This window comes from Phyllostomus hastatus, unplaced genomic scaffold (assembly GCF_019186645.2).
Source record: "Phyllostomus hastatus isolate PE091 unplaced genomic scaffold, TTU_PhHast_1.1 phas_scaffold_501, whole genome shotgun sequence".
In the NCBI taxonomy this organism is placed as follows: domain Eukaryota; kingdom Metazoa; phylum Chordata; class Mammalia; order Chiroptera; family Phyllostomidae; genus Phyllostomus; species Phyllostomus hastatus.
Window position 1 is genome coordinate 72,084,534 of NW_025334033.1, and position 21,821 is coordinate 72,106,354.

Below are 21,821 nucleotides of genomic sequence, written 5' to 3' on the forward strand. Positions count from 1 at the left end.
CTCATCTGGCCGTTTTTTAAGTTAATATTTTCAGTAGCTTGGCTGAGGAGGACCAGGGAGAGAGTGGGTGATTCACGCAGACAGGACTGGGCCCAGGAAGAGCCCAGGGAAGTCCGGCGGGGGGTGGGGAGAGCAACGTGGGTGCGCAGGTAGACTCGGGGCCAGGGCCGCACGGCCGCGCGGGAGGCTGGAGCCCGCTCCCCAAGGTTGATTTCGGGGGACGGTGTGGGGGGTGATGGGTGAGAAGCCTGGATTGCCTGGGAGGGGGCGGGCTGGAGGGCGAGGCTGGCCCGCTGGTGCCCCTTGCCCGGGGGGTGCTGCAGGAGTGGGGGGCCCTGCAGGCAGCAGGAGGTGCTGGTGACCTGGTGGAATCCGGGCGCTACAGCGGGCCCGAGGCGGGGCGGCGCCTCTTCTCCGCCCTTAGGCAGCCATCACTCACCGCCTTCCCGTTGGGAAGGACTAGGTGGGGGTGTCCCCATCACACAGCTACACCGACAGCTCCGCGGGCCGCGCGGGCCGCGGGTCCAGAGCTCGCACAGCGGAGTAAGAGCCTCGCTCCGCGCAGCGTCTGGGCCGCACTGCGCAGGCGCGGGGAGAGGAGCCGGGTGCTGCTACGCCCTACGCAGCGCCGGGGCGTGACGTCACGTGGTGACGCGAGAAGTGCGGCTGGTGCGCGTCGTTGCCGGGCAACCCGTCGGAGCCCGGCTCCAGGAGTGAGAGCTGCTGGCGGCGCTCGCGAGCGGAGGGGAGATGCGGCTGAGCTGGGTGCCGGTCGGAGCCCGCCCCTCGGGAGCCGCACACCGGGCGCACCGGGGCCTCAGTCGCCGACCCCGACCTCCGGCTGCCTTCAGGCCGGCCCAGCCAAAAACTCACCTGCGCCCCGACCCCGCTCTCGAGGACTCTGGGCGCCGCCCTCTCCGGGCACCGGATCGGACCGCGCCTCGCCGACCCCTGCCAACCCGGCCCGCCGGCCCCCGCAGCACCTAGTTGTCCCTGGGACACGACCCTGTGCTGGGCAGTCGCCGGAGAAGGCCGGGCAGCGGCTCCGGCCCCCTCCCCGGGTGCCAGGCCGTGGACGTTGTGTATGTCCGTTCCGCAGCGACGCTGGGCCCACGCCGGGCCACCCGCAGTCCCGAGGAAGCCACCAGCAGCTCCGGGGCGGTGGGCGCGCAGGCGGCCCCCGAGGCCCAGTCCAGGCCTGGGCCGTCCCAGCAGAGCTGTGCTCCCAGTGTCCTCCCAGGCAACACCAACAGGCAAGGCTAGAGGGAGCGGGGGCGGGAGCCTGGCCAGACGGCCCCTCCAAGAGGGTCTCAGGGTGACCTCACAGGGGAAACAGGCGAGGCCTCCCTCCACCAGGCCTCGGAAGATGGCGGTGCAGGCGACGCCCCTGGGGGGCAGAGTGGCGCTCCTGGGCGGTGGGTGAGAACCCGCTGCCACCTCCCCGGTCGCCTGGGGAGGCCTGGATCTCCGGGTTCGGTAGGGTGTCCCCACCTTCACCACCTGTGGCCTGCACCCACGGGGACACTGCGGTGCTTGGGGCAGTCTGAAGGCTTTCGAGGGTCTTCAGCCAGGTCTGAGCAGTTCTCTGAGCAGTTCCCTGCGCCCTTGGAGCTCCCAGGGCGGCCCACAGCACCTGAGCAGCTGAGAGCGGCTTCTGCCCAGGAGCATCGTGGCTCCCGCCAGCCTCAGCAGGGTGGCCCTGGGAGTCTGGACCCCCGGCACCTCCCCTTCCGAGGTCTTTCTAAAGTGCGCAGGAAGCATTTTGTGCGCGGGAAGGCCGCAGACCCAGGCTGTGGAGGGCTGGCCAGGGATGGGGCCTGCCTCTCTCTGGCCTCTGTCCCCCCATCCTCTGTGGCCAGGGAAGAAGTTCGCCCTCCTCCTGGCTCTGGCCATACGTGCCAGGCTGTGCTCCCCTGGCCTCAGCTCAGGGCAAAGCCTCAGCCGGGGCCCCACTTCAGTCTGTGTGTGGGGATGGCTGGCTGGAGCTGGCCCCCAGGGCCCAGGCCTGGCCCCTGCCCCTGGCTCTGCCGCCCCCACGAGCCCGCCCCCCGCCACCGTATCTGCCTGTTCCGGGACTGCCTCAGCCCCTTCCCTGCCATCTCTTCCCAAACGGGCACCCCCAGTGCCGCAAGAACAAAGAGGAAAAGGAGCAAGGGAGCAGAGAGAGGGTTTGGCTGGCTGTAGGGACAGACGGTGTGGGCTCTAAACCAGCCGGTGTTTCCCAGGGCCTCTGCCGGCGCCCATTCTCCACATGGCCGTCAGCTCTGCGCTCCCGAGGCAGGTTTCAGAAACAGGACTCGCCTTCCAGCTCCACCAATGCATCCAGCAATTTGAGCGTAACGCAAACTCTGCAAGAATGACCAGGGAGGAGGGCAGGGGGGGCGCCGCGCTGCCCCGCATGGAGGTGAGTGGGAACACGCCGGCCTCTCAGTTTCCCTCCCCCACTGCCGCCGACCCCGACTCCCATCGTGGCTGGTCCTTGTGTGGGTGGATGTCACAGCCAGTTCCCACCTGGGAGACGGCGTAACTCCACCTGTCGGGTTTTCAGGACGAGTGTGCCCTGTGGCGGCGGTGTCTTTACTCCCATGTCTGCCTAAATTAAGTGTTCGGAGTACGGTGACATTCCACGTGTACTTCTCCCGGGCTAGGTTTGTTTGTCTGTTCTCTTTCCGCCCACTCTCAGCTTGGGAATACGGTCAGGCTTGCTTTTCGAGAAGCACCAGTCCAGCAGGCGGCCGAAGACGTCCCTGCCTCAGCCCAGTCCCTAGAGGTGAGCGGTGGGGCCGAGCCGGGCCTGGGGTCTGCGTGCACCCGGCGGTGGGGAGCTGGGGCTGGGCCGGGTGTTGCTCGGCGACTCCCCGTTTACACTCTGGGCTGACAGAACAGACACATGAGGCTCTTTGTTTCTACCTTTAGAGAGAGCATTGTGTCTCTTGAGTCCCCCGCAGAGACCAGGTGGGGCGGGGCGATGCGTTGGCCGAGGCCCCCCCTCTGGAGCCACATCCAGTCCACTCAGCGTCCCTTCAAGCTCCCCTGGAGTGAAGTGGGCGGGGGCGCCAGCTCCTCGGGTCTCAGTGCTGGGAGTGCGGGGGAGACGGGTGGGCCTGGGCCGTGGTCCTGGCACAGGGAAAACAGCCCCGTGCCCTGGAGGGACGTTCTCAGCCCACAGAGCCGCCCGCCTGTGTCTCCTGGGGCAGGCACACGGGGCTGTCCTCTGAGGCAGCCTTGCACTGAGCACGGGGAGCGGACTGCGTGGCCCGTGGGAGGGCAGGTCTGGGTCTCTCCACGCTTTGCTGAGCAGGCTGAGGCTTGGTCAGGGAGCTCTGCAGACAAGCTCTTCTGGGCCAGCACCCAGCCTAGGGCACCCCTGGGGACTGAGGCCTGGAGCCCAGGGGATGGGAGCATTGCCGTGGTGGCCCATGAGCCCTCTGGATGAGCTGCACCCCCTGTGTGGCCCAAGCCAGCGGGCAGGCAGAGGGGCCTCTGGCGGCAGGGTGACTAGGCAGGGCTGGGCCGTGCGGGGAGGCAGAAGGTCCACGTTACTTCAGGTGCTAAAGCCGGGAGACAGGGACACAGTCCAGGCGCTTGGTGCTCTGTCCCCGTGCCTCCCCGTCCCTCTCAGGGTGGCCTGGTGACAGTGGGTGGCACGTGGCCATCCCTCCTCTGTCCCCTCCGCCGAGTGCGCGTCCCAAAACCACGTCAGGCTGGGTCCAGGGACGTGGGGCTTCTGCCCCTCGGAGGGGTCGTCCGGCTATGAAAAGGAGTCCTTTGGGGCCGGGGTCGTGCTCGAGGAGGGAGCAGGGCTGGGGAGGAGGCAGACGTGCTTGGGTCCTGGGGGGCAGCGGCTGTCGTCGGGCAAGTGGTCATGCAGTGGCAGAGCCAGGCCCCTGGGGCTGCTGGCAGGACCCCGAAGGGTCAGGTGCCCTTTTCTGCTCGTGCTCTGAAGGCTCTCGAGGTTGCCTTTTAACGCGTGCCTCCTTTGCAGTCCCGAACCTAGAGCGCTCTGGAGAGCCCCTCAGAGCGCAGACAGCATGCCCACTCCCCGATGCCTCTGGAGCGGGCCCCGCTGCCAGGAGAAACCCCCCAGTTCTTGGAGTGTATGCTGCCCGAGGGTGGAGTGATCTCGGTGCAGACGGGCTCCAGGGGGTATGGGTGGGATCCACAGAGGTGGGGCCAGCCACCTTCGGCCGCGGCCCACCTCAGGGAGCCACCGTCTGGGAGACGGCGGGCTGGTCTGCCGGGGGCACACCTACCCCGGGGCCACCGAGACACAGCCTTTCCCCTGCGGCGAGGCCGCTGCTCTCAGAGGGGTGGGTGATGAGGCCGGGTGGCTGTGGGCGCCTACCCTGTGCAGCCCTGGGCGCTAGTGAAGGACGGAGGTGTCCGGCTCAAGCAATGCCCGATTGGCAAGGAGCGGAGCTGTGGGGAGACCTGGCTGACAGTGTCTGGCTCACACAGACTGTGCTGAGTCCAGCAATCGAGGAGCAAAGGCCTTTTTCCCATTCAAGCGTTAAAAATACCCCTGTGCACCGAAACCCCAGAAGGGGCAAAGCAGCGCGTGAGGACAGGGTAGCTGTGTGGGCCGAGGGGCCACACTGGGCCGGAAGGAGCTGGAGAGGCCCCGTGAGGGGTGCCTGGCTGTGCCTTGGCACCAGGAACACAGGACGGGAGGGAGGGAGGGGGCACAGCTCTGACCTGGGGGTGGTCAAAGGGTTCAGGGCCCCGCAGCGCTGCAGGGACCGGGCCACGCGAGCTCATGAGCCTATGGCTGCCGAGCACTTTCAGAGCCAGGAGCAGGCTGCCCTCCTCCTGCCGGTGCAGGAGGGCTGGGGAAGACGGCAGGCCCAGGGGCGTGTTCTGGAAGATTCCAAGCTCAGAGAGTCTGAAGAGGTCCAGGGGCAAGGTTTCCATCTGCCCCCGTGCAGAGCCCTGAGCCAGACCCAGGTGAGCCGCTGGGAGGGCGGCGGGGCCTGCTGGCGGCCCGGGTCTCCACGTTTGGGTTGCCTACTTTTCCCCCGTTGAAACGCAGTCCCACTGTCGAGGGCCAAGGGCCGAGGGCCTCTGGGGACAGATGTGTCCTGCCTTCCCCCACACGCAGGTTCAACCTGGGGTACCAGCGCTTGACGCGTCTCCACGGCACCGCCCTCGTCCCTCCTGGGGGACCCCCATTCAGCCCAGCGTCAGAATCTGAATGCTGCCCCACCCAGAGCTGCCCCTGCAATCGGCCCTTTCAGTGAACTGTACCGTCACCCACCAGCCCCCTCGCTCCCCGTCCAGGCAGAGCCCAGTCTGAGGCCTAGCCGGTCAGCTCCAGGAGGGGGCTTCTGACCCGGGAGGGGCCTGCACACTGAGTGTCCACTGGTTGCCTGACTCAGACGCGCAGGTCGCAGAAGCGGTCTTTCTCCCCAACCACGTCAGGCCCCGTCGGCCACAAAATCGTGGCTTAAAATAGTCCAGAGCCGGAGAACAAAGAAACCTAAGGAACTGAGTTACGCAAGGGAAGAGGCCCTGGACCACTCACCCCACGGGGCAGTAGGAGAGCCCGGGGTGGCTGTGTGTGAAGACATGTGCAGACCAGAGTCTTGAGGGCCGTCCTCCAGCTCTGCGTAGAAGGCCGGGGGCAGCAGGGGCAGCTGGAGGGAGCGCCCCAGGTGTACGGACCCCCAGGGAGAAGGCCACGGGAGCACGCTGCTCTGGACCCTGTGGCCGGGGCGCGTGCCCGCCTGGCCCCAGCCTGGAGCAGCAAATGCGTGTCCCTGCTGGGCCTCCACCTCCCTGTGAGGGGAGGGGACACGGCTGCAGGGGATACATTTGGGTTTTTTTTCCCCAGAAGAATTCAAAACTACAAACAAAATCACTCAAGGAGAAGGGTGGGTTAGAAGAGAAAGAATTACCAAGTCGACACCAGTGAATTTCAGACTCCAGTGGAAAATGCTCGAGCTGCTTCCTGAGGTGTCTCCCCACTGGTTCCCGTTGGTCTGGAAGGCGCATGTCCACCAACCCCCCCAACCCCCCCCCCCGCCACAGTCACTTGTCTCTCCCGCCACCCAGATCATGCAGCGAGTGCATCACAGACTTTCAGAGTGGGCAGCCGCCCCCCAGGCTGTGAGCCCCCGGAATTTCCTTTCCTGGCTGTGGGCTTCACCCACCCAAGCCCCACGTCCCCTCCCTCCCCACTGCCAGCCTGGGGGGCAGGCAGACCCCAAGTCCTTCCCAGCCGAGAACCGGCAGCCGCTTAGTCGTGCTGGGAAGCGAGCAGAAGGGTGATGTGCTGGGCCCAGGGCTCCAGGGCCCGCGCTGTGCATGGCTCAGCCCCCACACTCGACCACGGAGCAGGGCGGGGCAAACAGGGGCCCTGCCCAGGAGCCCACGGCCCTGTACCCGCAGGAGCCCCCAGGGCCCGAGTCTTGTCCTACCCAGTTCCGTCCCATCTCGGCAGCTGGCCACCGGCCCCTCCCCCCCTCCCTGGAGAACCGTCCCCACTGGCAGGGCCCCGAACTGAGCTGGGCAGCTGAGAACAGACCAGAGGAGCGAAGGGAGGGAGCGGTTCCCGCCAGGGCAGGATGGCACGCTGGAGCTCAGTGGTGCCAGCCGAGTGGGGACCCCAGGGCCCCGGCGAGAACCCCCAGGCCTGCCGGGCCCCCCGCCCGCTCTCTGCATGTTTTATACTCTGAAGGCTGGCCAGTCGACGCCACAGCTACGCCAAAACTGAACGAGTGTTTGAAACACGAAATGTATCAAGGACACAAAATACTGATTTAAGTTTATTGCTTCTAAGACCCATACCCTTTAACCTATTTCCCACTAGAAAGGACAATTTCAAAATCTGAAGGGAGGAATCCTGGGAGCTGAGGGCCACACCCTACCCTGCACGTCCCCTGCAGTCCCCTTACGAGCCCCGCCAGGCCCCACCACCCAGCCTTCAACCGGTTCCTCCCGGCGGCCAACTCCAGGGGTGCGCCCCTCTTCCGTGGGCCCCCACTCGGTCCCACTGGCCGCTTCCCCAGCTGCACAAGGGCCTGAGTGGAAGCAGGAAAAGGCCCCTCAAGGACGGCGTGGTAGACAAGTCACACTCCTCCCGGCGTGCCGAACGGTTTTTAATGACGCGACGAGCACACGTGCAAGGGAAAGGGCCTTCTCTGGTGACAGGGCGGGCGGGAGGGAGGGAGGGAGGACACGAGAGACGGGACCCGTGGGAGAGCAGCCTCCCGCATGAGCTGGAGACGAAGATGACGAGGTGTTGTGTCCGGTGTCCACGCAGAGTCACCAGGGCCAGGTGCCCCCCAACCCCACTGCCAGCCCCCCTCACGGTCGAGGGGCCACCAGCCCACGTGCACCCACCTGTTTCATCCCAGCACCAGTTCCCGCGAGCAAGTGTGGGCTGGTCCTCGGGGCACCGGGCAGGTAACTGACCTCCGCCCAGTGACACTCACACATAAATAGCCATAAATTAATCCCTAACCAGCTACGCTTCACACCCTCAGGGACGAAGGCCAGGGAGGCGCCCACTCCGGACTCGCGCCGCCCCCTGGGCTCACAGGGAGAGGGCGGCCGCGCACGTGGCGCTGGGGGTGTGGCCGTCGGGAGAAGCAAACCTTACGCAATCAGACACGCCAACTGCCAGTGTTCAGGTGATAGATGCTTCTAATTAGCAGCAGAGGATGTTTATAGAAAAAATATATTTTTAAGAAAATAGCTGAAAAAGTCTAAAGAGATAAAAGTATAAAAAGTTTAAAAAATATATCTTAAGCCAAAATATTGCCCAACACATATAAAACTTAATTTTAAAAAAATTCACCTAGCTAACGTTGAAGGAGGCTCAGGCAGCCGGGGGCCGGTCCCCCGCGGAGCTGTGGGGCTCCGAGCGGAGGGGGCCCGGCCGGCCCCAGGGTGACCAGCTTGCAGGAAATGGCTCTGTTCCCGCGTGTTCTTATGATCACCAGGCAGCAGGGCTGGCCCAGCGGCCCGAGGCGCTCGGGGGACGGCCGGGGCCCCACGCCTGCGCAGCAGGCTCAGGTCTCCACCAGGATCTCCACCACGTGGTCCAGCTCGCCCAGGTCCCGCTTGCAGCTGGCGCTGGGGGGCGGGGCGCCCGCGGGGGCCAAGGCCTGGAGCCCGTCGCTGCCGCCGGGGCCCGACTTGCCGCCCACCATGCCTGTCAGCACAGCGTCCAGGTCGTAGTAGGGGCCATCTGCATCCGCAAACAGCCCTTCCACTGGGCTGGGGGCTCTGCTCTCCAGGGTCTCGAATATCTGATCCAGCGACTTGGGAAAGCCCCCTCGGTGTCCGCGGGAGCTATCCGCCTCCCAGATGCAGCTCTGCGCGCTCCCGGGAGCCGGCGCACCCAGGACCCCGGGCAGCTCCGAAGGCAGGTCGGGCGAAGGGCGCTGCCCCTGCTGCTCCCAAGCTGCACGGCACAGGATTTCCGTGGAGACGAGGTGGTCTAGCGGCCCCCGCCCCGCCACCGGGGGCGCCGGGAGCCGCCAGGCGCCGTCCTGGGTCATCTCCTCCTGAATCTGCCGGACCGTGTTGGCGATGAGGACCGAGCGGCAGAGGTTGGGCTCCACCAGCGTGTGGCACAGTTGCAGCTTGACCAGGGACATGTCCAGGAGCGACTGCCGCTGCAGGCTGTAGGACGGTGCGGCCAGGGCGCCCTCCACGTCCTCCTCGCTGTCCCAGCACTTCCTCTTCAACCCTCGGGCGAACATCGTGCCCTGCGGAGACGGAGGAAGACAGACACCCTTTAGCGCCGTCCGAGCCCCTCGTAGACCCGGCCTCGGAGAAGCGGGTGCGCGTCCTTCGTTCACACACAGCCCCTCGGACTGAAAGTGGGCGCGAACCACACCCGCCTCTAACTGAGCACGAAGTTTCCACCCGCAAAGACAAGTGGACCGAAAACGGGAGGAAGAGGTTCTGAGGAACCGGGCGGAGAACCTTCATCACAGCCCCAGGGCTGGTGCCGGAGGGGGAGGGTTTGGGAGGCAAAACGACCACCAGCCCAGTGGGGCCAGGGACCACCCGACCGCGTCATGCTGCAAGGACCCCTGACAGACAGGTTGCGGGTCCTGGATGCTCAGGGCTGCTCGCCGCTGATCGGCCCGGAGAAGCGGAGGCAGGAGGACCTGCACCCCGAGAGCTGCTCAGCCGAGGGGCGGGGCCTCCGGGCCAAGGCCGCCCTTTCTGGGAAAGCCAGGCCTCCCTCCGGCTGCACCGTTTCTCCCTTCTCGGGTGTGTAAAATAGCGAAACATTTTGTTTCAAATAAATCATTTCAAGGTATTCATAAAGAGGGTTATAATCTTTAATACGCAAACTCTTGCATTTTTGTATTTCCTTTGTAAAAACACTGATCCTGTGGCCCCCATGGATGGGGCTGGAGGGGGAGGGGTGCGCGGCCCGCAGTGGAGGGGGGACTGGCCGGGGCCCCACCTTTCCCAGGAGCCTTGCGCCCGCCCGCCCGGTTCTCAGACAGAAAAAGGCTCACCTCCCATGCGTGTGACATTGTCAAAAACTAAGTGGCCTTGGGCGTTGCTCCACCGGAGTGAAAACCAGCATGCATGCGAAACCCTGTACGGGCTGTGCTCAGGGCCCACCCCACCCCCACCCTGCGGGGCCAGTGCACCGGGCGCCTGCACGGCCCTCAGGGGAACCGCGGTGCTCGCCGACCCCATCGCTGGGACCTTCTGGGCGAAGCGGGCTGGGCGTGGACAGGACTGCACGGCAGCGGCCAGGCTAAGGGCACAGAACCACCCGCGTGCACACCACACACGTGCCATGTGATTCCGCGCTGTGGCCGACGCGGGAAGGGTGACCTTCCGGACATTTCTTTCCCACTTCCTGTGGACCAATAATTATTTGGAAATAAAAAATTTTAAAACCCGACTGCAGCTTCTTCCCCTACAAGACGAATTTCCCCAGAACGGCAGGCGGGTCTAACAACACGCCGACACCGCCTGCCACCTCTGCCCCCGCGCCCCCGCACACCAGCGCAGGCTGGCCCTTCCGGAAGTGAGCGCCGGCACCAAAACACACGAAAATGTTCCAACCGCTTCTGGTGACAGAGGCTCAAGTTTTCTGTCTTCGCAAATTCAGCTTTCACAGCATTTGTCCCAAAGTCGCCAGCTCAGCACTGCTAAGTACAGGGTGGGCAAAGCAGGCTTCCAGTGGTGGGTGCAAGAAGCAGTCTGCGCTTGCTGCTGTCGACTGGCTGCGTGACCTTCCACACCAACGACCGCAGACCTGCGTCTGCCCCGCCTGCATTCTGACAGCGTGAGATGGTGCTGAGCTCTAAAAAGCCATCCTGGGTGCAGGAGAAAGACGAACTTCCACGGGTTCTTCTGCGGCGAGTCTCCTTTCTCGCTGTGAGTGGTGTTTCCAACAAACCCTAGCACTCCAACTCTGCCCGACAACCGATTTCATCCAGGGTCCCGACCAAACTCACTGCAACACCCTTAGTCCTTTGCTCCCCAGCAGATCTGAGGGTCTCCGAAGACCAGGGGGCCATGAGGGGCTGCGGGGCAGCCAGGGGGCAGCATGCCAGGGCAGACCTGCAGGGAGTCAGACCTCTGTCCCGGGCCCGGAAGCCAACCACTCCCTCTACAGCCACCACATGCCCCCACACCCGCCAGGGAGAGCCAGACGACCCCAGCACTCACACGGGCCACTGCTTCCCCAGGCCCCCAGTGTCCCGAGCCCCCTTCCCACCAGGAAGTGCTCCCCTCCCTGACTGGTCTGGCCCCAGCAGGTGTGGGGACTGCTGGGCAGTCCCCAGTAAGCCTCCTTCCCTTCCTTGGCCCCTCCCGTCGCTGTACTGGCTGTGACCCCGGGAAGGGGGTCAGAAAGTGCAGTCAGCACAAGGCGAGTCTCCCTGGCTCCCGCCTGCACCGTCTCTGAGCACCTTCTGGCCTGTGGCACTGGCCTCGCCGCAGGTTCTGCTCTCTTTGTTGACCACTGTCCTGGCCAGGGGCAGGTTACGGTTCTGACAGCTGCCCAACATACAAACACGGTCCCAGGACCCTCATGCGAGGTGCTCCACCGCTCACCACCTCCCCTGCGGCAGGGACAGGGGCTCTGACTTGGGCCCCTCTGGAGTCCCGGCCCCGGCCCCTGGAGCATCTCCCCGGACGGGGGGAGGCGAGACAGGCACGCGGTGAACAGGTCTGGCCGCTGCAGGGGAAGGTGGACCACTCACCTCCGTCAGGTTCTTCTGCACCGAACGCCCTTTAGATTATCCCAGAACCACAGGAGCCCCCCTATGCTCCCACAGCCCCGTCCCAGAGCTCCACGGGCCTCTCCCATCTGCCTGTTTCCCACCAGAGGGCGTGGGTAAATGGTGCTCTATTTGACCCTGCAGCCAAATCCGCCATCACTAGACGGACCACATGACGAACCTGCAAACGTGCTCAGTAAAAAAGCAGGAACAAATGTAGGTGCCACAGGACGCCACACGACCTGTGGGAAAGGGCAGCTGACCCAAGGGTGTGACAGCCCAGTGACTCCGAGAGCTGGCCCGGCGACCCGGCTCCGCCCCAGGAGCTGCCTGCAGGCATCTGTGCAGTTCAGGGCCCCACGTGGCGCTGAGGAACAGGGACTTGGGTGGAACCTGCCCTTTCCCAACACCCGAAGACCCGGCCCCACCGCGCACCCGGGCTCCAGGCCGGACCCGGGGCGAGGGCGTGCTCGGTCGCTCCCCCGCGTGCCTCCCGAACACCGCGCGCCCCCAGCAGCTGCTTGGTTGTCAAGTCAGCAAGAAAGTGCCACCGACCGACGACTCAGCGTGTCCAACCCCATGAGCGCGAGTGCGTGCGGTCGCCAGAGCCCGCCTGCCGGTAACAGGGTCAGGCTGAGCCCAGAAGGGGGCCTGTGAGGACCGCCCCCCACACACCCGTGTCTGGGGAGTCGGCAAGTGCCGGCGCAGAGCCCTCGCGGGGCTCCGCACCCGTCCGGCAGAGCCCCGGCCGGCGGAAAGTTACCGACACAACGTGACGCGTCGCCCACCTCCATTTCCTCCGAAGGCGCTGGCCGAGTCCTGCGGCGCATCTAGAAAATGGCAGATTCCTACTTGGAACCTCCCAGGTCAACAGCACTGCCCTCAGGCAACCTCCAGACCACGCGCTGACCAGTCAGAGGAAAAAGAGGGACTGAGTTCAGGGGGGGCGGAGCCACCGGGGCCCACGCTCACCCAGAGCGCCGCCCGGGCAGAGCGCACTCAGGCCCACGGCACAACCCCGCAGGGGTGGGGCTGGAGGAGACGCAGACCCCCGATTCTGAGCGGACCCCCGATTCTGAGCGCCAGGACCAGGACGGGGCGGGCTCGGACCCGGCTGCTTCCCACAACCTTCGGCCCCGCCAGGCACCCTGCGAGCCTTGGGTTTTTACGGCAACTCAACATTCCCCGTGTGTCACGTGGCCAGGTCTGCGGCGAAGAAATACGTCATCAGCCTTCAGAGTGCGCGGGCAACCGAGACTGGGGCGTCCAAGTCGGGGGCGGGGGGCGGGCCCCCGGCCGCTCGGGTCTGACATTTCCCACAAGCCGCTGCTACAGAGCTAACGTCAGGCACTTCTGTGACCTGGAATGAAATGCGCAGACTTTCTTTGCCTGGGGACCCGTCCCAACAGCGAGGCGAAGGAACCTCCGCGCCCTCTTCCCGAGCTAAAACCTGCAGAGGCCGTCACCGACATTTCATTTTGAATTTCAACTTTAATGTGCAAGCGCGGCAAAGCTTGAACACAACGCAGCTGTACGTACGCAGCTGTACGTAAGTGCCCCTAGCATTTTTCTCGGCTCCTTTTACAAGAACAGTGGCCGGGGTCCTGTGCCGAGGGAGCAGCACACCGGCCACCGGCCGAGGAAACGCGGCTGGAAGCCTGCTACTCAGACCACAGCTCTCCCAGCCAGCTGTTACCTGGGGCACCCCTTTCCTGGGCATCCCAGTTTGGGGACAATGAGCTTTTGCAAAGGTGGAGCTGAGCTGTCCTCCAAGTTGCGGAAGCGACTTCCTGGTACTTTTCCGAGTCGAAGCTCGACGCCCCCGCTGGCTGACTGCGTCGGCAGGCGAGGAAGCACCAGGAACCCACTTGCTCTCTCACCAGCTGGGGTCCAGGACTGTCCCGTCCGCCCCACCCCCCTTGGCCAGTCTCCGCTGGACTGGGCAGCGTAAGGGAAGCGGCACAGGAAGCGGGCAGAGTGCCAGCTTTAGACCACCGAGGCCAGCATCACTTGCTCGGGCCCTCCCTGACCAGCCCAGAGGGAAATCAGACATAGTGCAGTTGGGCGCAGGGAAACCGCTGCCAAATATCCTTGGTATTCCGCTACAAAGTAGTTACAACCAAGAAACAAAGGGGAAGAGCGCAAACTGAACACTGCAGGGGCCGCTCTGTTCTCCCCAGCCCCAGAGAAAGGCGACTCTGGCTGGGCGGCTAAGGGGGGCATCACATCGCCAGCAAAACCGCGTTTTGCTAGAAGGACCTAAGATGAAACTCAAGCGTTCCATCGCTGACATCCACCACCCGCCCGGCACTTCGCAAGGACTGCAGATTACGAAGGAAACCTAGAATCACAGCCAAGGGCAGACCACCACAGGTGTGTGGAAGGGCAGGTGTGTGGGTAAGAGGAAGGGTGGGTGACTGGATGGGTGGGAGGGGGGATGGGTGAGTGGATGAGTGACAGACGACGGGGGCAGCCACGGGGCCTCTGGTCAGAGCCGTCCGTCCAAGTCAGCTGGACAGGAGCCTGTCCCGGAGTCCCCGCAGGGCTTGCAGGAGCGTCTCCCGGGGACCAGGAGGAGGAGCCGGAACTGACCTTTCCCAAGGCGCAGGGAGAAGGGAGGATGGGGGCTCGGCTGCGGAGGCCGGCACGGCACGAGCCGCCCACCCCCACCCCCCATTTTAAGTGCTCCTCGGACCAACAAGAGCCCCGGGCTGGGTCCAGGCCACGAAGGAGCTGTGGCTCGGGATCAAGAGGGTGCGGGACAGCGAAAATCGAGGCTGTGGCAACACCGGCGGGAATCCAGGAGGCATACGACCGGACGGGCAGGCGGGGGCCGCAGGGTCGCGCCCCTCCGCCGAGGGCCCGCCTGCCGCGACCCAGTCCCCCGACCCCCAGGACCCTCGGGTCGCCCCCGTGTCGACTCCCCGCCGTCCCAGACCCCGGGCCGCCCCGCCGCCCCGCGGCCCCCGGAGTCCCCAAGGCGACGAGGGCCGCCGAGGCGGAGGAACCGAGAGCCAGAACCCAACGCTCACCTGGCCGCCCGCCGTCCACGCCACTGCCCGCAGCCGAGGGAGGGGCGGGGCCGGGGCGGGGCCGCTCAGCTCCCACAAAGGGTCGCCGGGCGCACACCGCCCCGCCCGCGGATTGGCTGAGCTTGGAGGCGGGGCCTCCGGTTCAAACCAGGGGCGGGGCCTGCCTCTCTAGTTCCCGCGCGGCCGCGTTGGCCGTTGGGCCCGCGCGCTCCACTGCCCCGCCCCACACAGCTCCCAGGTCTCCGCGCGCTGCCCGAGTGCGCCTGCGCGGGTCACCTGGAGGCGGGGCGGGGACTTGGGTGGGAGAGGACCGGGCCGCGGCAGGAGGAAGCTAGGGGCGGGGGCGGGGCAGGACAGCAGCCTCCTGGACAGCCCGGGTCACCAAGGCGGGTGCTCGGAGTTTACGTGGAACCAGTGAAGCCGTAGAAGTGGAAAGTGGGGAAGGTGCTTTTTTTCTTTAAATTTCTTAGTGGAAAAGGCATTAAATAGGTTAGAAAATCCTGAATGCATTAATCCAAGTAACATTTCTGAGTGCCGGTGAGGATTGTCCTGTGTCCTGTGCGGGGGGCTGAGGACACAGGCATCGAGGAGACACCCCGGGGACGGAAGGAAGAGAATTGGGGGCCGAGGGGCGTCGGCTGGGGAAGGTGAAGCAGGTCAGTGCCTGGCGCAGTCTAAGCGGGGTGGCCGCCTGGGCTCCCCTTCCCAAGAGGCCGACCCCCGCGGGGCTGCTCGGCAGAGGCGCCGTCCTGAGATGGCTTCAAAAGGCTCACCGTTGAGGACAGAGTGGGGGCAGGGCTGGGTGGAAGGTCCAATTAGGTCGCAGTCCTGGGGTGAAAGACAACGACTGTGACAAATGTGAGGACATACAGGTGTAAAAGGTGCGTGTGTTCCCAAGCACGTGCCACACAAAAGATTAAATTCCTTAATACACAATATTCGGTAAATAAAGACAAGACCAAAAAGCCAGGAGAGACTGGGCGAAGGATGTTAACACAGCTCGGAATAGAGGAGAAAATGCCCTCCAGCTGGTGGGAAGCAGGTCGGAACCACGTGGGCGGTGGGCAGCGGCGCAAGCTGTCAGACCGGCAACACCAAAGAGGCAGTTTCTTCCAGAGCCAGCATGGTTTCTCACCCACGGCGTCCAGCATAAAATCAAAAATTTAGCAGGCATACCAGGACACAAGAACAAAAATGTCCCCAAAAAAATAATAGGGAAAAAAGACCCAGATAACAGAAATAGACTCAAGGGTGGCCCCGATTTTTTAGAAATAGTTAACTGTTGTGGTCAAGAAACTTAATGACAAGGAGACCTGGAATCTGTTAAAAAGATTAGAACAGGAGCAACAGCGCTCACTGTACCCAGAGCCCACGGGGGGTGCAGGAAGAACGCTCCCCAGCTAGTTCTCAAAGGCCCACGGAGCCTCGGCGTGAACCCCTCGGAAGGAGACAGGAAGGAAAGGCTACAGGCTCGCCCCTCGCCCAGCCAGACTTTAAAGTTCCATACAAAACCTTAGCACATCAAACCCAGTGACACATAAGAAAGAGAACACCTCACACCAATTGGGTTCATCCCAGGAACGGGCGGGCGGTTTCCCATTTCAACCAACCAACGGAATTCATCGAAGTAATAAAACCAGGGAGCGAACACTGGAAAAGCTCAGTGGGTGGCAGAGACTCACCCGGTAAAATTCAACACACGTTTGTGACACAAGTTAGGGAGCCGAACACACAGGTTCGACGTAAGGACCAGTCGACAAAGGCTCGCTCGCTGCAGACGCCCATTGCGAGCAGCGGAGTCACCAGAGCCCGTCAGCGTCAGGATTCATGGGAAGTTCACGAGCTTGCTGAAAAGAGACACACACACACCGCCACGGTTCATTCCCGTGACAGCAACGAGATGAAAGTCAGCCAGGGGAGCGGCACATGGGGCAGGTCCAGCCAGGCCCCAAGGACGGGCTTCCACCCTGGATGGCCCGGGCTCCCCCCAAAGCACATCTTGGACTGTGTGGTGTGGGCCCCGCGCCCTGGCGAACAGACACTGCCGGCAGGCAGGGAGCCCCAGGCATTTCAATATCCCCTCTGGGGACCCCAAGGGCTCGCACCAGACCTGTCCTTGGGCGGGAAATCACTTCTTCACTGCGCAGCAAGGGGACTCCCTTCGGTTCAGCAAAGTGCGTTTACAAAAAGCTGTGGGAAATGCTAGAATGTGTGGATGAAAAGGGGCCGCACACCAAATATGACAAGCCCAGGGAGGCCAGCATGGGCCGGCCCGACAAACTCAGAGACCGAACCAGCCACATAGGACGGCCTGAACAGAAAAACTCCCAACTGCAAGCAGGTCATGGCAGGTAGTCACGTCCTGGGCCAGTAGCTTCCTTGACAAAGGTCAGTTTTTACCTTAACTGAGCCTATCAGTCCTCTTTCAGATCTAGGATAACATACCTTTGAAATGTCAGCCGGATCTCCTTTTCCAACCCCCCAGGGCTCACCTGCCTGCTCCAGAGCCCAGAGCCTTCCCTGGTATCCTGCCCCGCCCCTCCCCACACCGTCTCCCTGGGCTGTGGTAACTACCTGTCCCCACCAATATGAAAGAAGTATATGCCTCTTCATTTTGCTTTTTATCTAATCCCAGAGATCCCCCCACTTTGCTTTCTCCTGTCCCCTTATCTATCACCCAGGGATTCCTGTGACTCCCCCACTTATGTCTCCTCCTCTGATTCTAATGTATACAATAAGGCGCAAAGCTGCAATTCTCAGGAGCGCTTTCTCAATCCGTTGAGATTTTGCTTCTCAACAACTGTCGTTACTTTGGCTCAAATAAACTCATAAAAACTCCGCCAGTCAGACGTCTCTCACACGGGCAAGTGCACGGGAAACGGCAGGAATGCGAGGGCTCTGTCCTGTGACAAGAACGAGAGCAAGGTGTGTCTGCGGCCCCGCTGCCTCCGGGCCATGTGCTGGGCAGACTGGCCTGGGCCGGCAGGCAAGAAAAAGAAGCAACAGGCATAGGACCTGAGAAGAATTAAAATCATTCTTTCCAGACAGAGGTTTGGAATGTAGAAATGCAAGGAATCCTGTCCCAACCAGCTCAGGCAGCTCAACGGAACTCCACAGAGGGCCCCTTAGACCACTGGCATTCCTTTCCTGCAGTTCTGTCCACGATCGAGCTGCCCATGCGGCTGGGCTGCAGGTGAGCTCTGTCCTCCAGGCTTGCAGGCGGCAGAGGGGAGACAGATGGCTCCTCCTCTTCTTTCAAGGGCCCCGTCCTGTTAGATCAGTGCCCACCCTCGTGGCCTCATTCAACCTTAACCACCTCCTGAAAGCCCGGCCTCAAAGACCCTCACCCTGGGGGCTAGGGCTTCAGCGTATGAATTTGAAGGGCACGCAGTTTAGTGCATAGCAAACCTTCAGATAAGTGGATCAGATTAATAAAGAATTCAGCCCTGGCTGGCCTAGCTCAGTGGATTGAGTGCGGGCTGCGAACCAGGCATCGCAGGTTCGATTCCCAGTCAGGGCACCTGCCTGGGTTGCAGGCCACGACTCCCAACAACTGCACATCAATGTTTTTTTTCTCTCTCTCTCTCCCTCTCCCCTATCTCCCCTCTCTAAAAATAAATAAAATCTTTAAAAAAAAAAAAAAAAGAATTCAGTGTGACCATCAGATAAACAGCTAATACAGAAAAGTCAATTATATTTCTATATGCAAGTCACAAACCTTTTGTCTATTTAAAAAAAGTTTTCAGTGATACCATCTGCAGAGCATCAAGACATCGGCCAGCACCCAGGGGGGCATCGATCTAACAGCAAACAGGCCAGACCTGAACGAGGAAAAGCACAGGTCAGTGGGGAGAGAAACTGATGCCGGCTCCGTGCGCAAGAGGATATTCCAAGTGCTCCCAACAGAAGACGCCCCATCGCGAAGGCGTCCGCTCTCTCCAGACGTCTGCCTTCACAGCCACTGGGGCCGCCATCAGCCCCGAAACCTGTCTTCGTGGGAACTGACAAGTTGATTCTGAAATGTACATGGAAACGCAAAGAGCAAAGAAGAGCCCAGACCGCCTTGGAGAAGGTCACCAAAGCCCGACTTTGGGACCAGCTTTGGAGGCCCACATGGCAGGCGCCCACAACCTGTGACTCACCACCACTCCTGCTCCCAGGGAAGTGCCCGCGCAAGGGCCTGCACACCTTCCCAGGAGACTGGCACCGGGGGTTTACAGCAGGGCCACCCATGAGAGCCCCAGCCTGCAAACACCCCAGAGCCCCCATGGGGCAATGGGCAGGCCCGCAGGGGCTTTGGGCTTCAGTCTGCGGGGAGGGATCTGAGGTGCCTATTTTTAAAACTGCTTCATTGAGATGTACCCTGGGCACTCACCCTTGGAAGCACACAAGTCACATTTTCAGGGGTTCAGAGACCCGCAACCACCGCCATGGCACTTTCAGGACCTTCCATCACCCCGGGAAGAATCCTGTGCCCTTAGCTGTTGCCGGCCATCGCCCCTCCAGTCCCCCGCCCCTGGCAACCGCTGGTCACTTTCGGTCTCCATAGACTTCCCTGCTCCGCACACCGCGCAGACGGGGCGTCCCAGTGACGGGATCCTCTGCGTTCGGGATCTCGCACGCAGCGCGGCGCTTTCAAGACTCCTGCACGTCCTGGGGTGTCCGCGCCGCTGCTGCGCTCAGGGCTGGGTGGACAACGGGGCGGTCCCTCCTGGGACGCTGTGAGCATGCGCGTGCGCTTCCCCTCGCTTGGGCGGATCCTAGGAGTGGGACCAATGGGTCCTAGGGTGACGCCACTTTGGGTCATCTGGGGAGCCTGGGACCGTTTTCCGTAGCCGCGGCCCCACCTTACGTCCCCCCAGCCTCCTGGCCCAGTTATCACAGTGTCTGAATTTGCAGTGTCGCCATCCGAGTGGGACGTGCACAGGCAACTGCGTGGCGGGTGGGTGGCAGGGAGCAAGTGTGAGCTCCACGCCATGCAGGAAGGCGGGCTGCCCCTGTGCCGTGGCTTCCACTCGGAAGAGGGTTCCGAGCTCCCTCCCCGCGCTCCCACCCTGATGCTCACTCTGCCCCGCGGGTCCTGCGGGTTGGCACTGAGGCCAGGCTCTGGCTGGTGTCACTGTCACCGGAGGCATGGATGGCTGTGTCACCCAGCTCACGATTCTCAGAAGCGGCCCGGGTCCGGGGGTGGAGGGGGTGGCTCTCGGGTGGATGGCTGCGGGATGGGCCCGGCTGCGCATGTCCTGGGGGGGCGGGCGCGCGGGGGAGGGGGCTGGGGCTCCAGCGGTAATCCTGCCCCCTGGCGGCCGCAACCGACACTCGGGGCTCTCCGGCCGCACGGCGCCCTCTAGGGGCCGCCACGGGGTGGGGGGCGGGACACACGGCTGGTGAAGCTGCAGGAGGGTCTGATCTCCTTATGAGCGGCCCTCTGTGTCTGGCTGGGACGCGCGTGGTCTCCGTTAGTGCCCCCACGGCCCTGCGGGCGGGAATAGTGGCCGTCCCCAAATCACAGGAGAAGAAACCGAGGCACGGAGGGCTGAGCTCGCCTGTCCGCCAGCAGCCGTCCCAGGGCCGAGGGCAGCCGGCCCCTTCCTCAGTAGGACCAGGCACTCCGACTAGCCTCCATACGCGCCGCGCCCGGCGGAGTGGCGTGAGCCTGGCCGGGGCCGCCCTGCCCGAGGTGTGCAGGTGCAGTGGCAGGCAGGAAGCTGGAGCATGTCTGGTGGAGTTCCTTTAGTTTGCTTGACACCTTGTTAAGTATGTGTGAGTGCTGAAAATGTTGCGGGAACCTGGGGGGGGGTCCCCTGGCTGGCAGAGGGCTCGCCCCTGTGCCCCCATCCGTGCATACATTGTGATTCGGGGATCATCAAGAGGACTGCTCAGGCACAGGTCTTGTCCGGGGAGCGAGTGGCCCTGAATAAACTGTGAGTGTCCTGACCCCTGGCGGCCACCCTGCCTGGGGACACACCTGTGGGAAGAGCTGGGAGTGTAGGACCGTGAGCTCCAGGTGGCAGGGACCCCTGGGGGCTCTCAGGGCTCCCTCCTGGGCTCCCACCTCCCTGCAGGGAGCTCCCCACTTCCAGGGTGGAGCTCAGGGAGCCTGTCTGCTTCCCGCCCCCTCCGGTCACCGCGGGGAGGGGCCGATGTCAGAGGGAGGAGGGAGCGAAGGAGCCAGTGGGGGGGGGGAGGGGGAAGGTCCCCACGTGGGCTGCCGAGTTTCCATGCGCCATGTGAGTAAGACGAAAAGGCCAAAGGTTGGCGGTCAGAGGCTGCAGTACAGTCACGGTGCGGCCGAGGTGAACCGTGGAAGTGGTGGTGGGGCGGGTGTGTGCACACAACAGGGCACACAGGCGACACTTGTCGCGTTAACCCACGTCCCCCCAGGTGACTGCATTTCAACAAATAAGTAACGGAAGAGAGCGAGGCACAGAGGAGGTGGCCTCGTAGGGCCGGCAGCCCCAGGGCCGCGCGGGCGCTGGCGCCGCCTCTCCCTGCGCCTCCTGGGGGAACCGGCCCCTCCTCACCCGGGTCCCGGGCCTCCTGCTGCTGACCAGCTCACTGCGCAGCTACCCAGTGTGGGTTGGGGGGGGGGGGTCAGTTAGGGCAGCCCCGGGAAACACACATCACGCACCGTGGGGACAGCACGCTGTCTCCCCTCGCCCCGGAGGCCGTTCCAGAAGCCCGCTCGGGACCGCGAGAGCCCAGGGCGCATGCGCCAACCATCGCCCCCACCCCCGCACCCGCCTGGCCTCGGAGACAGCCCTAGAGGGAAACACCTACCCGAAAAGCTAAAATGACATTATTTCACTGAAAGAGGATGTTGGGACTGACACGTATTTGTTGCGTTTTTATTTCTAAACACATTTTCTAAATGTCTTCGCAATGCCTCTCCCAGTGAGGACGGCCGTCAGCGGCTGCCTTGCAGAGACCACAGGGAAATTGGGCACGCAGCAGCCCGCACAGCTCCCAGGAGAGGAACCCCCGAATCGGGCCTGGGAGCCTGGACCCCGCCCCTGGCTGCTGTTTCCGCATCTGTGCTGCCCGCTGTGGGGCGCCTCAGACTTAGTGCCTCAGCCCCAGACGCGGGCCGGCCCGGCCCTGCTGCAGACCGGGAAACTGCAGCAGCGGTGTGACCCGGCCGGGAGGAGGCTTGTCAGGGGCAGAGCCTGTGCGGTTTCCAGGGAGCCCAGGGCAACACAGCACCCGCAAACCCGGTCCCGCCCTCTGTGGGAGATTTGGTGAGGGGATGGAGGCCGACCGGCCGTCACCTGCTTGCCCCGACCTGCCCTGTCCCAGCCCTTGGCAAGCCTCTCCCCTGACAATGCATCCAGGAAGCCTTGACGCGGAAGCGAGATTCCAAACATCTCTGAGCCTTGTGGGCAGCTGCCCCGTTCCTGGAATCCACTGCCGCCGCTTCCAGACAACCTGAGCACCTGGGGCCCTCCCGAGGCATGTGACCCCACCCCCTGCTCCCCTGAGTGTCCACGACTTCAGACCCGCCCAGCACAGAGGGCCCCAGGCCTTGCTCCTGCCCCCAGAGGTCCCAGGCGTCCCCCGCCCCCGCCAGGACCAGGCACTGCGG

The 21,821-nt window shown here is 63.5% G+C and overlaps 2 protein-coding genes across 7 annotated transcripts; one reads left to right on the forward strand and one right to left on the reverse strand.

Annotated features, from left to right (window-relative positions):
* The first annotated feature begins 767 nt into the window (after positions 1-767).
* On the forward strand, positions 768-8,095 carry LOC123808360 (cyclin-dependent kinase inhibitor 1C-like). Its single transcript, XM_045822958.1, has 4 exons — positions 768-1,253; positions 2,226-2,404; positions 2,684-2,770; positions 5,099-8,095. Exons 1-4 carry the CDS (start codon positions 1,085-1,087, stop codon positions 5,189-5,191), a joined length of 528 nt encoding a protein of 175 aa, XP_045678914.1. The 5' UTR covers positions 768-1,084; the 3' UTR covers positions 5,192-8,095.
* On the reverse strand, positions 6,752-19,420 carry CDCA4 (cell division cycle associated 4). 6 transcript variants are annotated; one of them, XM_045822955.1, is made up of 3 exons: positions 19,305-19,420; positions 17,958-18,060; positions 6,752-8,714 (listed from the first exon to the last, which is right to left on the reverse strand). In XM_045822955.1, the coding sequence occupies exon 3, from the start codon at positions 8,706-8,708 to the stop codon at positions 8,013-8,015; it is 696 nt and encodes a 231-aa protein (XP_045678911.1). In that variant the 5' UTR covers positions 8,709-8,714; positions 17,958-18,060; positions 19,305-19,420; the 3' UTR covers positions 6,752-8,012. The 6 variants fall into 6 exon arrangements, with proteins under 6 accessions (XP_045678911.1, XP_045678909.1, XP_045678908.1 ...); XM_045822953.1 differs by lacking the exon at positions 19,305-19,420 and adding an exon at positions 18,615-18,978; XM_045822952.1 differs by lacking the exon at positions 19,305-19,420 and adding an exon at positions 18,615-18,977 and having other exon boundaries at positions 6,752-10,545.
* Between the last annotated feature and the right edge of the window lie 2,401 nt (positions 19,421-21,821).